This window comes from Propithecus coquereli, unplaced genomic scaffold, assembly GCF_000956105.1.
Source record: "Propithecus coquereli isolate 6110/MARCELLA unplaced genomic scaffold, Pcoq_1.0 Scaffold280, whole genome shotgun sequence".
In the NCBI taxonomy this organism is placed as follows: Eukaryota; Metazoa; Chordata; class Mammalia; order Primates; family Indriidae; genus Propithecus; species Propithecus coquereli.
The window spans coordinates 3,867,508-3,883,868 of record NW_012148397.1 but is presented as its reverse complement, the minus strand read 5'-3'; the positions used below and the strand labels follow the sequence as shown (position 1 = coordinate 3,883,868).

Below are 16,361 nucleotides of genomic sequence, written 5' to 3'. Positions count from 1 at the left end.
TTATCACCAGCTTTATTTTCTTTGACCAGTAATCTCTAATGAAGCTAGGTATATGCTTCATATGATTATATTCTGTGATACCCCATTGCTGAGAGCGTCAAGCATAAACAAACTAAAATACCACGGCTCACTCCTTTGTGGATTGCGGTAAAATATGTTAAGAGCGGCTTTAGTGCCCTCTGCTCTTTCTCTCTGGTTTTTCTGTTTTGGTCTTTGTTTTTAATGTCTTTGCTCTTGGGGTTGAAGTTCGTTGAGACGGACATAATTTTAAAAATTTCATTTGTTCTCTCTTGAGTTCTGTTTCTACTAACCTTAGTCTCCGGTGCCAGTTTTAGAGATAGGCTTGTTTTTCGGGATCGTTTTTTATTACAGCAGTGAAAGTCCTGTTTAATAAATCTTTAAAAGTTCTTTAGATACTGTAACCTGTCATAGTATTTTATCAATGTTTTTCTGCTTGTAGAAGCACACATGGATAGTTCCAGAAAACAAAAACTCTTTGTTGCTATAAAGCACCAGTTTCTACCAGAAGAATGAGTTTAACACCTTGACATACGTCTCTTGAAAGATGGCTAACTCCTTTTCCTAAATGTTTTCTTTCCAAAAGCAAGCAGCACAAGGCCTATCTTGTTTAATTTATTAATTGAATTACTGATGTCTCAGATGTGATCTGTACAACTGAGTTTTCTAGGCATGCTGCAGCCAGCATTGTTTTTTACTGCTGCTCTGTTGTTTCATTGTGAAGAATTTCAGTGTTTCTTACAGTTCAGATATTTTGAAAGATATCTATGCCCTTGTGTAAGATAATACTCAGATAACATTTTTCTTTAGTAGTAGCTTCCCCCACAAACTGTCCTCTCATATCATTTCCAGTAAAGAGGTAATCTGGTTTTATAACAGATTTACTAGCGGATTAATTTTTTTTTAAGTTTGAGGCTTTAGATAAAATAAATCTAATGACAATAAAAACCCTTCCATGCTTTTTTCATAGAATCGGCAGAAAATATTTTAAAATCTGGGTAATTTTAAAGCAGTGTCCCTTAAAGAAGGTGTTAAATATGAATTAACCTAAGAACAAGTCAACTTATATGGAAATTAGTTTGTTCTTAGGTGTTAATTTTACAGTAGAAAGTAAGGATGTATACCAAGAATTTGCCTGAAAAGTTGGTGAAATTTTGGGGAAGTGAAGTGCTGATTGGGAAATGTCCTGGAGATGAAGAGTTGCAAGTGATAGGAAAATACAGACTCTGAAACAGAAGCAAAGTAAAGGATCACAAGCAAAGGGTTATGATTCCTTCTTCTTTTTGGCTGCTGGGATGCTCAGGGACAACGTGTTTAGTATGCCTGGTGTTATTTTGTTATCCTTAGTTTTTTCCACTTTTCTCATTTTATCCCTTTTTACTTTTGAAGATGCTTTAAAACTTTATATTTTCCTGAAAGCAGTGAAAAATGTGTAAATAAAAATGAAATAATAAGATGTTTTATGGTTGTGTTTTACATTCATTTGTCTTATAACTGGGATATCTTTTTGACCCTCTTAATTGACTTTATTTCATTTTACTTTTTAGAGACAGGGTTTCACTATGTTGCCCAGGCTGGACTCAAACTCGTGGGCTCAAGCAGTCTTTCCACCTCAGCTTCCCAAGTAGCTGCGACTACAGGCGTGTGCCATTGTGCCTGGCTAACCTTCTTACTTAAACTGTAAATATAAGTAAATCGTACCTGGCCATGTCAGTGCGCTACTGATGTCCATGGGTGCTGTTTTTTGTTTCATAGATTGGCTCACAGAGTGACTGATCAGCTCTGTCGGACTTTGGTTCTGTGGCGCAAATGGAGTATAGGACTCAGTTGTCTCGGCCTGAGTGAGAGAAGCCTCATGTCCAAGATGGAGAAGAAGCGGAGAAAGAAATGAAAGCCTCTTTTCAGGCCAAGCCACTAAAGGCCATGGGATTTAACTTTTATTTACGTTGGACAAGACTGTAAGATGGCTGATCAGCAATGTTGCAGTTTTTAGCCGAAACAAAAATTCACTTTTAATCAAGGAAGAAAAGTGTGATTCGAATTTGTGCAATTTTATGACCATATTCACTTGTGACCATGAAGCTTGTCAACATCTGGCTGCTTCTGCTAGTGGTTTTGCTCTGTGGGAAGAAACATCTGGGTGACAGACTGGAAAAGAAATCTTTTGAAAAGGCCCCATGCCCTGGCTGTTCCCACCTGACTTTGAAGGTGGAATTCTCATCGACAGTTGTGGAATATGGTAATGATATTGTCTTAAATGTTAGGACCTCCTATCCTATTTTTTTCAAACTTAATATAAACCCTAGCTTTTGTCAGAGAACATGTCCCCTTTTTCTACAATAAATTTCAAATGGGGTGAGTGCATAGCACGTGGATATTAACTTTGCTTAAGTTTGTTTCCCCGATAGAGTTAGCTTATGTGAAACAAGGAAATTGACACTCTTAATTTTTTTACCTGCAACTTGATTCCGCAGAGCAGATGTCATTGTAGCTGGTGAGGGTGGGGGGTTTGGAGGTGCTGAATGTTTATGTTCTAAAGGTCAAGTGACCAGATGTGAATAACTAAGAATAAAATCCACTCTGGAATTTTGTTATTTTCATTAAGATAAAACTGAGCATTCAGTTCTCTGAATTCCTTTTTCCTATTTGAAAGAATTATGTACATTTGTTTTTTTTTTTTTTTTTTAGACAGAGTCTAAAAGTGGCTAGAGTGAGTGCCGTGGCGTCAGCCTAGCTCACAGCAACCTCACACTCCTGGGCTCAAGCAATCCTTCTGCCTCAGCCTCCCGAGTAGCTGGGACTACAGACATGTGCCACCATGCCCGGCTAATTTTTTCTATATAGATTTTTAGTTGTCCAAATAATTTCTTTCTATTTTTAGTAGAGACGAGGTCTCGCTCTTGCTCAGGCTGGTCTCGAACTCCTGACCTTGAGCCATCCACCTGCCTTGGCCTCCCAGAGTGTTAGGATTACAGGCGTGAGCCACCGCACCCGGCCATGTACATTTCTTTGCTGTGTATTTAAACTTCTGTAGATATTTGCTTTTTAAAAAACTATCACAGGTACCTGGTTTTGTATGATGTATTCTGTGTGATCAGGGGATTCACATAGGTCGTCGTTTTAACTCAAAGCTCTGCAAACAGCTGTCAGGGCATTTAAACTAGTTTTTTTGGTTTGGGTTCTTTTTCACTGTGGACTTTAAGATACATAGTTTTTCTTTTACCAGATTTTATATTAGATATAATACAGTCTGCGTTATAGTATGTGTACATAAATTCTTATTTTTATTTATGGTCATTGGTTTCAGAATATATTGTGGCTTTCAATGGATACTTTACAGCCAAAGCTAGGAATTCATTTATTTCCAGTGCCCTGAAGAGCAGTGAAGTAGACAGTTGGAGAATTATACCTCGAAACAATCCATCCAGTGACTACCCTAGTGATTTTGAGGTGATTCAGATAAAAGAAAAGCAGAAAGCGGGGCTGCTGACGCTTGAAGATCATCCAAACATCAAACGGGTAACACCCCAGCGGAAAGTCTTTCGTTCCCTCAAGTATGCTGAGTGTGAGTATTGTGATCACGGGCAAGGTTTTATATCACTTTAGTTTCACTTTGAAAATTGTGAAGTGCAGAATAATTGAAAAATAGTACAGTGAATACCCACGTCCTTTCATCTAGTTCACCAATTATGAACATTTTCCTGGCAAGAATTTTTTTTTTTTTTTAAAAAGAAGCTTCATGCTATTCTGGTAGAAAAAACTATGAGCGTTTACAGTAGAGGATGGGAGTGATTTGTTTCTGTTGGAATGATTTTCACCCAGGTTTGTCTCAGAGCCTTTAGACTTGGAGGCTGTGCCCCCTTGACATGCGGAAAGGAAAGGCCATGTCTTTGTGTGTCTTCTTTGCTTGCATTTTGCTTCTCTCAGTATGTGTTTTTATTTTTTAAGGCACTCTTGCAAAAGATCTTTTCCTTAGGTTTCATCTTGTTTTTCTCAAAGTCTCCTGACCATGAACAGTCATGCCTCAGCTGGGTTTATTTAAGTCATCAGCTGTGCAGGTGCGAGGATGGAAGGAATCTGGTTTTTTGCTTTTCAGCTTGAGGGCTTAGTCTTTCCTACTTCATTACAATTGGGCTCGTCCAGACAAAGTTTATCCTCAAACAATAAATTGCATATTTATTACATGATATTTTCCAAAGTATATGTATTATCAAAGGAAAGATTATTTTTCCTATTTATCATAAACTACGTTAATAAATTGCTGGTTCTATTATTATTTACTATCATTTCTTTCATTGAAAGAAAGAAGAAATAAAAGTTTACTCTTATTTCTTTGTCTTTCATATACTAGGCCTGAGAGCCTCTGAGGTTTTGCTGCATTTTTTGAAAAAACAACACCAAGGAAAAGTTAACTATTTTGCATGGTACAACAGGCCAGTTCTTGAGTCAGCTGTAGACTTCAGGTGTCTGACTTCTTCAGAGCCTTTTGTGTCAGTCTAGGTAATTTTGTATTATTCTTCTTAAAAAGCAGTAATACCTCAAAATGATTCAGGAAGATAAAAGCAAATGAAATTTGGTATAATTAGCCAAAGGTATACATTGTGCCATTTTACTTTATTTTTATTTCATTTCATTTATCTTAAAGAGCTCTAGAATGCTTTAGGAAATAAGGAGATACCTAATTTTAGCACAAGAGTCATAGACCCTCCTGGGCCGGTGAGGGTGGGTATGCCTTCTACACCATCTCCACTGTTTGTCACGGGGCTGGGCCTGACACCCTCCTAAGGAGATACTTACCTATCGATGTGCCTGTTGTTGAAGTTAGCTATGACCTTGAGCTTTAAGTTCCTTTTCATTTTTAAGCTTCAATTTTTCTCATCCATAAAATGGAGATAATACTACCTACCTCACAGTTGTCACGAAGATGAGAAGAAATAATGAATGCGAAGAGAGCTTAGCAGAGTGTTCAGAATGTTGTAAGTGATAAAATTATTGGTAGAGGTTTTGCTTTATTTTGGGCTGAAACGTGTCTCACTCTGGAGCCCGTCCATTTGGCTCTATCCCACCGGCCATAAGACAAAGCTAACCTGTTTTCCACAAGACGTTATTTAGAGATACTGTGAAGGTATCTGTCTTTTTGATATTAGAAGATACGTGTGTTATCCCCTTTGATGGTTTCTTCTCTCCAAGCTAACAATCTCCAGTTCCTTCAGCAGTTACTCAGATGACATGGTTTCAAGTCCCCTCACCATTTTAAGTGTTTTCCTTTGAATACACTACAGTTTTGCTAAATTGTTCTTAAACTGTGAAGCCCTGAAGTGAATATAATACCTCAGGTTTAGTCTGGTATGTTCAAGGTAAAGCAGAATAGATCCTTTCCTTGTTCTAAATGTTGTTCTTCAATTAGTAACTCCAGTATTGTCTCATGCTATTGACTTAAAGATCCGCATCGACGTGACAATTTCAATGCAGAACGATTTCTATTGGACTGTGCAAATAATTATTTAATGGAATTGACACAATTGTGTATTTTCTCAGTCCCTGTACTTCCATGGGTGTAGCCTGGTAAGGATGGAATAAAAGTGGTAGTAATTTGCTTTAGAAATAGAACTGCAGTAGTATTTTTCTTTTTAAAATGCATTTGAAATATGATTTGTTCATCATTATGATGTGGACTTTGAAAGGTAAAGGGAAAACTCTTGTGGTATTTCTTTTGTTTTTTCCTTGATTTTTTAAAAATAAAGAGATTTACAGATAGTAAAATTCATCTTTTAGGAGTACAATTTGGCACGTTTTGACAAACATATCCACCAACAAAATCAAGGTGTAAAATAATTCCATTACCATCAAAAATTCCCCATCTCTCACTCCTTTGTATTTTGAAAGGTGAAATTCTAGCAGATAAGAATACTGACAATATTGAGCAATATACAGTTTGAAAAAGGTCCTGTTGATGTTTGGCCAGAACAGTGAGAACAAGTTACTGATGATAAATCAAGTTTCTCTTCAGTTTTAGTATCACAGTCAGCTTTATTTTCCTCTTCGCCTTACCTTGGTTCAAAATTTTCAAGTAAAGAGCTATTTGGGAATAATATTGACAGTTAAATAATGTCCTATGATTATAATTACATTGAGAAAATTCTAGAAAAGGGAGAAAATCCCACTTCCTTCAAATAGGATTTCAAGAGATCATCATCATTGCATTTGGAATGTTTGTTTTGCCTGACAGGTGCAATGTAGTTTGTTTTTCCTCTTCTGCTCTGACCTTTCTCTTTCTTGTCTCTAGCTGACCCCATAGTGCCCTGCAATGAAACCCGATGGAGCCAGAAGTGGCAGTCATCTCGTCCCCTGCGAAGAGCCAGTCTCTCCCTGGGCTCTGGCTTCTGGCATGCTACAGGGAGGCATTCGAGTAGACGGTTGCTGAGAGCCATTCCACGCCAGGTTGCGCAGACACTGCAGGCAGATGTGCTTTGGCAGATGGGGTATACAGGTGTGTGCTAATAACTGGGGAAGCAGCACAAGTCTGGTGTCCAGGGATTCCGTCTGTGGGAGTGCCTAGTGCCGATGCTCCGCAGCCTTACACGCCTGCTCCTCTTACTGTTTGTTGGGCTGGACGTAGTCATTTACCCCTCATCTTCTATTCCTGTTATGCCAGGCATCGGTTTCTGTGGCTTTTCTAATTGTCACCATTTATGTCTTATTTTTGTTACCATTTCTGATATTAGAAGGGGCAGATTGTAGTCATTTCTGTTGACATATACACAAACACACACAGCACTGCTTCACAGCCTGAGCTGGCTGGCAGTACTGCAAAGGTCTGTAATTTCTCAGGGAAAAAGATCAAATTCAAAGATGGTCGCTTTGACATGGGCAATTTCATGAAAACTAGTTTATCACGTGAGTTAAGTGCCCTGTATGCAGAATGACCAAGTAATTGGCTGTCACACGGGTCTAGATATCTTTTCCCATATCTCCTTGACTTAGAGACTCTTACCTCTCCTTTGATCTTAGCCCCCTGAAAATTTTTAACTCTGGTGGACTGACATTTTATTAAAATATTTGTCTCCTCTTGGTTTTATCTTTTTAGAGTGAGAACTGCTTCACAAAACAAATTCTCTAATCATTAGAAAACCATTGTCACCAAACCAAATTGTTTCCAGTTTTATTTGTACTTTTTAAAAAAGTAGCAATAATTTTGATAGTTATCACTGTGTAATTATTTAACATAGTATTGGTATGTAAACAACTCTCATACCAGAAAGACATTACCCTCTTTACATTGGTTAGCTGTTAAACAATACAAGTATCTTGTATTTTTTCTGGATGTATTCTAGAATTTCTTTATCTGACAGGCCAATCATATTTCACATTGGTACAGATGGTTTTTGGCCAGTATCTGAAATAGACTCATCGTTACAGAAAAGTGCGTGCTATCATGATTTTCCTTGAAATGTAATTAATGCCACGTGTTGTTAATAGTACTGCTCTGCAGAGTTTGTTGTTGTAGATGAGCAGCATTGAGTAAATTGCTGTCCTTGTCAGGAATAGGGATAGTTTCTGCTTCCCCCATTTGCCACGCTCGGCTCCAAGGAGATGGGGGGATGGAGACATGTAGTAAATTACCAGGGACGATCAGTCATAGATGGCAACCCACAGCCTGGAGGAGCCCTCTAGGAGTGGGCGAGGGTGTTCCGTTCCTGAGTATTGGGGACAGTTGAGGGTCCAGAGAGATTTTGTTGATTCTCAAATCTCGTTTAGCAGCAAATGGTGGCATTTCTCCCACTATCCCTTTTTCTTATTCTTGGCTCAGCTAGCTAACCCCTGGAGCATCTGACCTAACCTGTTGCATTCTGGGCAGGCTTCAGCATGACATGTCATTTTCTGTGGGTCCCAGGAGGGAATGTATTTTACAGGTAAAAATTCAAAAGAGATGATTTCTCCGAACACAGTTACTTTCTTTCTTCCTGGAATAAGGTGCTAATGTAAGAGTTGCTGTTTTTGACACTGGGCTGAGCGAGAAGCATCCCCACTTCAAAAATGTGAAGGAGAGAACCAACTGGACCAACGAGCGAACCCTGGACGATGGTAGGTCTCAGTGTGGCGGTGAGAACATGGTGACTTACAGAGTTAGGACATCACTCCCTTCCTCTGTGTTAGGTCTGTTTCTCTATGTGCTAGTGATTCCACAGTCTGTGTCAACAGTTATTCAGACAAACCCAAGTTATTGTGCCTTTTCTTATAGCAGAAGCTTTTCTGAATATCTCAGAGGATGCTGGAAAATAGATTTGGTGGGGAGGGTGTTGTCGGGAGGGTGTTGTGGGGAGGATGCCTTGTAGAGGAGCAACTCTTGTCTCGAGGAGAGTAGGTATGGCTAGACCTTCAAGTTGTGCTCATGTCAGGTGAGTTCTGAGTGAAGCGGCAGCAGGGATTCTCCATCCAGGACTCGGAGCGTGGAGTCTGTGTGGAAGTGATGGTTTGGAGTGTTGCGTTGCGGCCTACATTATCAACTGTGTTTAATGGGATTCTTTTTCCCCTTATGGGCTACAGGGTTGGGCCATGGCACATTTGTGGCAGGTGTGATAGCCAGTATGAGGGAATGCCAAGGATTTGCTCCAGATGCAGAACTTCATATTTTCAGGGTCTTTACCAATAATCAGGTAGGTGTTTTGAGGAATACTGAAACTTTTAAGGAATTGATATTGAAATGTAAAAATTAGTAAAAACACTGGACTATACACTCCCATTTAAAAGCAGCACACGTCAGTGATGCTGAGCTACTTCTTGCACCCCTTGTGTGCTGCACTGTCTCTCCACCGTCCCTTCTGCTCTCGACGTGGCTCTGTCCTCCCACCACCCCCTTTGTTGCTCTAACTTGAACCCCAAGACCCTGCTCCGAGGCTACTACATACAGTGATTTCCTTGATTTCCCGTTTCTTCTTCACTTGCAGGTTTTCCCAGGGCCTCTGTGCCTCCGTGTCCTGTGTTTCCGTGGTAGAGTCATTGTATGTTTATGTATTTGCCTGTTTAGATTCCTGCCACCTTGAGAGTGGGGACTGTTTTATTTACCTTTGTGGCCCGCACCTAGCATCTTGTTGGGTAATGGGAATGTACAAGCTTTGTTCCCTCATTCTTCATTTGGAAACTATTTATAGAAAAGGAGGAGGATCCTAGTATTTGTTTATTTTTTTAATTTAATTCTTGAATAGGTAATACATAGCTCAAAAATACCAGAAGGCATTGCAGTGGTACGTCTCCCAACCCTGTCCTCATCTAGCAGAGTCTTCCCTCACTTCCCCACATCTCCCATGTGATATTGTTCTTAATTTCTTATACCTCCGCCTAGAACTTCTTCGGCATATACAAATAAATATAAATATGTGGTCTTTTCAAAGCCTTTTAAAAATATAATTCTCAATCATTATTACATTGCTTCTCTGCCTACTGTAAACTTAAGGTGATCTACAAACTAACATGACTTCTGTAAGGAAAGTAGGAAGAATCGAACATCAGAGAACTAATACTGTGAAATCACTGTTATTGCTGCCATTTATCCTTCAGTCTATTTAGGAATGAAGAGTATTAGACAAAAACATGCTACTTAGAAGTGCTTAACATTGTACTATTTAGGAGTGTTTGACTTAGTAGAAGTGTCTTAGGATAAATCCTTTTCTAAGAGGGGCAGTTAGAAGTTTAGGGTTTTGTCTAGGAAGGCATACTGTGAGCGAAGAGCTGTACGTCACACCTAGAGAGGGAGGCTACCTGCAGGACACAGCTCCCTCTTCCGTGCGCTCACCTCCAAGGACTTAGAATTTCTGGGTGTGGTACTTTATATTCCAGAGCATCGTTTGTACTTGGAATTTATTTCTGAGTTTTAAGTTAATCAAAAAATATTAAGAGAAATACTTTATGCTTTTAAGAATCTTAGAAATAAAAACTGTCATAGCACTTTGATACTTTTACTGAAACACTAAAAGGGCTGTTTTAAAATTTAACTAGGTATCTTATACATCTTGGTTTTTGGACGCCTTCAACTATGCCATCTTGAAGAAGATTGATGTGCTGAACCTCAGCATCGGCGGTCCCGACTTCATGGATCATCCCTTTGTTGACAAGGTCAGCCGAGTCACTGCACACAGACGTCGTGTTTGGGTGTCGGCTCCTGCTCTGCTGCAACCCCAGCTGTGTGTCATTTCCAGCGTGCTGGTAGCTTTTTTGCCCAAGTGGTGGCAGCTTTGTGAGGACAAATGATGAATGACATGAACTGTAATGGCCCGCGTGTCATAAATTCAGTGGGTTAGAGGCCTGGGAAATAGGTGTTCATAAGGAGCACTTGGTGCCTTGTTGACTCTTTCTTACCTAAACATATAACCCCATTTTTTCCTGAAAATGACCGGAAAGCCAGGAAAGCCAGTGTCTGCGCTGTGCTCTGCGCAGTCCTACCTTCGGGGTGTTGTCCTCTCTGGGCGTGGCAGTTGTCAGACATCTTCACCTCTGTAATCATCCAGCGCTTTGTTGTGTTTTTTTTTGAGACAGGGTCCTGTTCTGTCTCTAGTGTTTTATTTTGAGGAGGCTTTCCTTCTTTTTTAGGACTATTTTTAGAAGTTGTGGGTTTTATTTATTTATTTAGTTTTGAAAATTATATGTGGATTGTTTAAAAGTGTTAGACTTTCATTAAATAAATGCTTTCTGATTTCATAGGTATGGGAGTTAACAGCTAACAATGTGATCATGGTTTCTGCAATCGGCAACGATGGACCTCTTTATGGGTGAGTAGCCTCAACAGGGATGAGCCTAGGGATTGTTTTCCCCTCAGGTGGCTGGAAGATTATTGTCCATATGTACGCCTGCCTGTGCATACCAGTTTATCTGTGTAAAGCTTTCTATTGTGCATGTTTTCATCATACAGAAAATAGAACGTGTAGTGAACCCCCAAGTACTTTCCGCTTGCTCCAGCAGTTGTCAGCCCATGGTCAGTCTTCTGTTTAATTTTTTTAAAACTTTGCTTGTTAACATTAATTTTTTTTTTTTTTTTTTGAGACAGAGTCTCACTTTTTTGCCTGGGCTAGGGTGAGTGCCGTGACGTCAGCCTAGCTCACAGCAACCTCACACTCCTGGGCTCAAGTGATCCTACTGCCTCAGCCTCCTGAGTAGCTGGGACTACAGGCATGCGCCACCATGCCTGGCTAATTTTTTCTATATATTTTTAGTTGTCCGATTAATTTCTTTCTCTTTTTAGTAGAGACGGGGTCTCGCTCTTGCTCAGGCTGGTCTCGAACTCCTGAGCTCAAACGATCCGCCTGTCTCGGCCTCCCGAAGTGCTAGGATTACAGGCGTGAGCCACTGCGTCCGGCCTTGTAAACATTAATTTTTATTCTAACTATTTTTTCCCTCCAGAATCAATCAGGAAAGTAAATCTGTTGGAGAGAAATGGGTTCAGCAGTACTTATGAGACTCATTATTTACAAGCACAGGTGGTGAGGAGGCAGATAGGCAAGGTGCCTGCCTTTCTGGGAAAGATCAGGTGCGAACGCAAGGAAACCAAGACAAGGGAGGAGTGCTGGGGCCTGACAGAGACCAGATGGTGCTTTGGGAGTGGACGTGGGATCAGATAGGGCAGCAGAGAGGATGGTGGCCCAGAGGCGCGCTTTCGTACCAGGCTGCTGTGGTGAATTTGAGCAGCATGAGATGCAAAACATTTGTCATTCACAGCCGGTCAACTTTTGTCTGGTTAGGGATCTCAGTTTTCTTTCTACCTGCAGGTCTGAATTTTTTTTCTGTAGATAATGTATATAAATAATTACTTGAGCTGAAAGGTTTCTGTAGGAGGATGTTTGTTGCCCTCCTTTATTGAGTACCCAGGATGTGTGCAGTTTGGTACTGTGACAAAGGGTTTAAGATCACCACCAAGAGAAAAGGGAAGATTACAGAGTGTGTGCTCAACGTGCCATGATAACAGTGGAGAGAGAGGTGTGTGCGCTCATGTGTCCTGCCATGTGTCCTGCCTGAGTGTGCTCGTCCGTGGCACACATGGGGTGGGTGTGTGTTTATGATGTGGGCACACTCATTGCATCTTGCTGGGACGTCCTAGAAGTGCCTGCCAGGGAAAAGCAAGTTGTCTTGGGGATTAACTGAGTTTACGCAAATCATCCAGGGCACAGTGTGAGGCTAAATTATGTGGAGTTAATGTTTATATAGCTCAGAAAACATGAATGTTGGCAGTCACATGGTTCCAGACTAACAGTTGGGTAAATGATCCTGTCCCTTCGTGAGAGGTCCAGGGTTTGGATTTTGCCTTGGCATCAGTGATGTATATTGTGCATCGTAGATTTAAGTGGCCTGAACATATCCTAGCTGTAGCTGTACTGTGACAAACACAATTCTTAAGTCATCTTGTCAGGTTTTCTTGTTTTCCCTTTCAAATGTTTCTCCCATTTCTGATGTTGCCAACTCAAGGCTGGCACTCATCAGTTCAGAGTCACCCAAGCTGTCAGTGTTCCTAGGCCGTCTTCCTACCTGTAGTCTTTGCCCAGCCCAGCTGTTCCAGCATGGACAGGGATGGAACCAGATGTGGAAACAGACAGGTCCCACCTGCCACTTTCAGGCTGAGGGGGGCTTCACTTCTCTGAGCCTCGGCTTCCTCACCTGTCACAGACGCATGGGACCTGCCCTCGTGACTGCGAGGATGAAATTAGATAGTAGAGGGAAAGGACGGAGTACTGATGCTCTGTGAGTGGTAGCTGCTCTTTTTTCTTCCTTTTTACTGTATTTCTACTGTTAAAACATGTATTCTAGCAGTTCTCTATTCAGGAATCTACAATGGAATATTATTGCTTAATAGATCAAATTTTTCTTCTTGGTTTTCAAGGTCTTTGATATTCTAGCCTGTAATTGCAAATTTTTTCTGTAAAAGGTCAGATAATAAATATTTTAGGCCTCGTGGGCCGTACGGTCTCCACTGTAGCTACGCAGCTCTGCCACTGCTGTGCGAAAGCAGCCATAGGCAGCGTGGAAATGAGGGAGCATGGCTGGGTTTCAGTAAAACTGTGTTTATAAAACAGGCCATGGTTTGCCAACTCTTGCCAGAATTCTCTTGGCTCAGTGTTATTTTCCACCGCTCCATGCACATCTTCCTCAAATCTAGGCTTGCTGTCTTGTCTCCAGTAGACACTGTGTGTTGCAAGTCCCCTCTACCTGTCCCTACTGCTGATCCTCCGTTTCACACCTGTGTGGATTACCGGCTCTTTCACACGCTGTCCTGACTGCTTTGTCACACACCAGTCGCCTTTCTAAAACCCTGTGGCTTTGTGGGCAGTTGCACTTGATATTCTTATCAAAGAGTTGTGAATTTACAGTGTATTAGAGGAAAAAAACCTCGAGAGGAAAGCCCATCTCTACCTTATGTGTATGCTTGTGGTGCCTCACACAGACCTGGACATCTGCCAGCTGTCTCTAGTAGTGATGCGAAATGGCATGTGACCACTGCAGCCCAGTCTGTGGCAGTTAGTGTTTTACTGCTTGGGTGTCCAGTAGGACTGCTCCCAGCGCTGGTCCCAGGACAGTAACATGCTCACAGCAGCACCTCTGGAAATAAGGCATACGTCCCCTGGCACCCCTTCCTGTGATCTCTTTCTCTGGGTCCCACACTCTTGACACTGTTAGACTTTGTGGTGCCAGCGAACCTGCAACTGTAGCTTCCTCCCTTTCAGTACGAATGATAATTTATTTCCTAGCTCTTCCCTCTTGATGCCTTCTCTTATTTTTTAAGGGTTTAAAGTGCAGTGAGTATTACTGGGATTGACAGGTAGAGGGAGGATGGGAAGATGGCATTTTTTGGTCAACTTCAGTGAGTGTTTCTGTCACTGACTTCTATACTCCCTCCTGCTCCTTGAATTCACGGAACTTTGTAAATTTCTAGCATCAGCCAGTAGAAAGTCACTTATTAGATCCTCTGAATGGCCATTTGGCAGCATACTCGGGACCAGTAAGCTGAGAAGGCAGTGCCACTGTTGATTTGGTGTAGTTTAGAATCCTTGGTTAAAAGCACATGCTCTAGAACTTCTTGGTATTATTTAATATCTCCTAAGCCACTTGGAATCTGTTGTAGTTACTGAATTGCCAAAGAGTTCATTTTTTTGGTAGTGGAGCTGTAATAAAGCTTAGAAATGCAGATTAATAACTGTTCCATACTTTCAAATACTTCAACTTCATCTTGACTTTATAGTTTAAACATGTTTTTGTCATTATTCATTTCATTATAATTTCTTTGCAGATCTAGTGCGCTTGTGGTATTGCATCCAATGGCTTCCTCTAACAAGCTCAAGATTACAGAGTAATGATAGTCATGCCCACAGTTACCTGTGAGGAAGGCGGAGCAGCACTGCAAAGCTCAGTTGAAAGCTTGCAAAACTTCCTACCCTTAGCAGATGCAAATGGCTGGATACGGTTTCTTCCCAGAGAAGCATCTAATGCTAGTTGGGGAGGCAAGATGGATATACTTGGAACAATTAGAAAGTGATATAAGAATGTATAATTAGCTGGTGAATTGTGATCATATTAAGTCTTGTGAAGTTCAGAGCAAGGGGAGATTCTCAAAGCCTTGAGTAGCGAGGGGAAAAGTGAGCCTTGAGTTGGGCCCAGCTGTGATAATGTTGACAGGGAGGAGGAGAAAGGAAGGGCTTTCCAGGTGAGTGGATATAATTTGAGCACAACACAAAGGTGGCAGGGAACATGGTGTTTCACAGGACGTCAGTGAGGAGCAGCAATCTGTCAGAGTTGCACAAGTCTCCTCACAGAAGAACCTAAGAAAGTCTTAGATTTTTCTTGGAATATTTGACCATATTTGAATTATTCATTTTAAATTGTGTCTCTTCCCTTGTTTTTTTGTGACTCAATTTAGCACGCTGAATAACCCTGCTGATCAGATGGATGTGATTGGAGTAGGCGGCATTGACTTTGAAGATAACATCGCTCGCTTTTCTTCAAGGGGAATGACAACCTGGGTATGCTTTGCGTTATTAGTCTCATGTGGCTAATGGAACCATTTGTTCAAGAGCCCTGGGGTGTATTTGTAAGTGCATGGATGATAAGCTCGTAAGGCAGACCGGCCTTCGGATTCACAGGTTGAGCCAGAGCTTTGGGTGCTGGCCCTGCCGTGAGGACAGGAGAACTGCCCCTCGACACCTGCTGCTTCACTGGCCAGTCCAGAGCCACTCATAGAGCACTGGCCAATTCTAGGTGGTGTTTCCCGGTTCTTTTAATGCATTTCTGAGTAACTCACTTCTTGGGTGAATTGGATTCCTGCCCACTTGTCCTAACTAGTAGTAAGATAAGCAGTCCTCCTCTATGCTAGGTGAGATGATTTTTGGTTTTGGCCTTAAGAAGTGGGAGAAGACATTGAGAACACCTTAATATCAACTCCACTAACACAGAAATAATTATGTTAGCTGGACAAAATTGAAATAACTCCACCAAGTTAGTAACTCAGCTGCTTGGGGTTTATTTGTGCTACTAATTCACCCTCCTTTACCAATCAAAACAAAGTTCGATTCAAAATGAGATGTTCAGCGGAGCAGTACGCAGGTTCTTTTACTGAGTGGGTGAGGGGAGCACCTGCCCCTGGCGTTCTTCTGGGGCAGACCATCTCTTGGTGCTCTGACTTGACATGTGCCAAGCTCAGGGGTCTCGGGTAAGTCCCCAGAAAGATTCACACGTCCTGGGAACACTGTGGGCCTGCTTGTCCACCCCTGCAGCACTTCATGGGATGGTCTTCCTCTTGCACCTCAGTACCATGACAGTGTCAGCACCCCCAGGGGTCCTCGCCTCACTCACTGAGATGCCTCCTCCCGGAGTTGACCCGCTGACTTGATGCCATGGTTTGGTAGACCCCACTTTTAGGCGAAAGTCAGTGCCAGCACCGTGCTGTGTGTGCTTTCATCTGCGCTCCCTGAGCATGTTCTTTGTGCTGTCGAATACTGGGAAACAGTGTGTCTGCCAGTTTGTGTCTTTGTGTCCCTGTGTCAGCACTGTCACCGAACTGTGATGTGGTGTCGTGTCCTTGGCCTTCATCAAGATCTTGTTTTTAATGGCATTTTGAGAAATGTTCCTCAGTCACAAGCGCAGATCTCTTCACTCCACATTCCTTTATGGGTGGTTGTCAGGAAAGAGTTTTCACTCCAAATTGGTATACTTTTTTCCAACATAATATGAGACCCTATTGTACTTTTCATTTTGCCCTAATTTGTAGGAAGCTTAAGAGAGTACTTAGTTAAAATCTTATCCCAAGTTAGTCGTACGGTTATCTTGATCATTCTGAATGGTTTCTTTCTTTATTTTTGACAACAGTT

The 16,361-nt window shown here is 41.5% G+C and overlaps 1 protein-coding gene across 1 annotated transcript in view; it reads left to right on the top strand.

Moving 5' to 3' along the window:
* The window catches only part of MBTPS1 (membrane-bound transcription factor peptidase, site 1), a 61,336-nt gene that overhangs the window by 15,667 nt on the left and 29,308 nt on the right, over positions 1-16,361 (top strand). Inside the window, exons 2-9 of the mRNA XM_012648178.1 lie at positions 1,774-2,257; positions 3,326-3,583; positions 6,305-6,508; positions 7,993-8,103; positions 8,566-8,675; positions 10,015-10,131; positions 10,717-10,784; positions 14,915-15,017. Coding sequence (XP_012503632.1) covers positions 2,095-2,257; positions 3,326-3,583; positions 6,305-6,508; positions 7,993-8,103; positions 8,566-8,675; positions 10,015-10,131; positions 10,717-10,784; positions 14,915-15,017 — 1,134 coding nt within the window. The 5' untranslated portion in view covers positions 1,774-2,094. The remainder of the gene's footprint in view (positions 1-1,773; positions 2,258-3,325; positions 3,584-6,304; positions 6,509-7,992; positions 8,104-8,565; positions 8,676-10,014; positions 10,132-10,716; positions 10,785-14,914; positions 15,018-16,361) is intronic.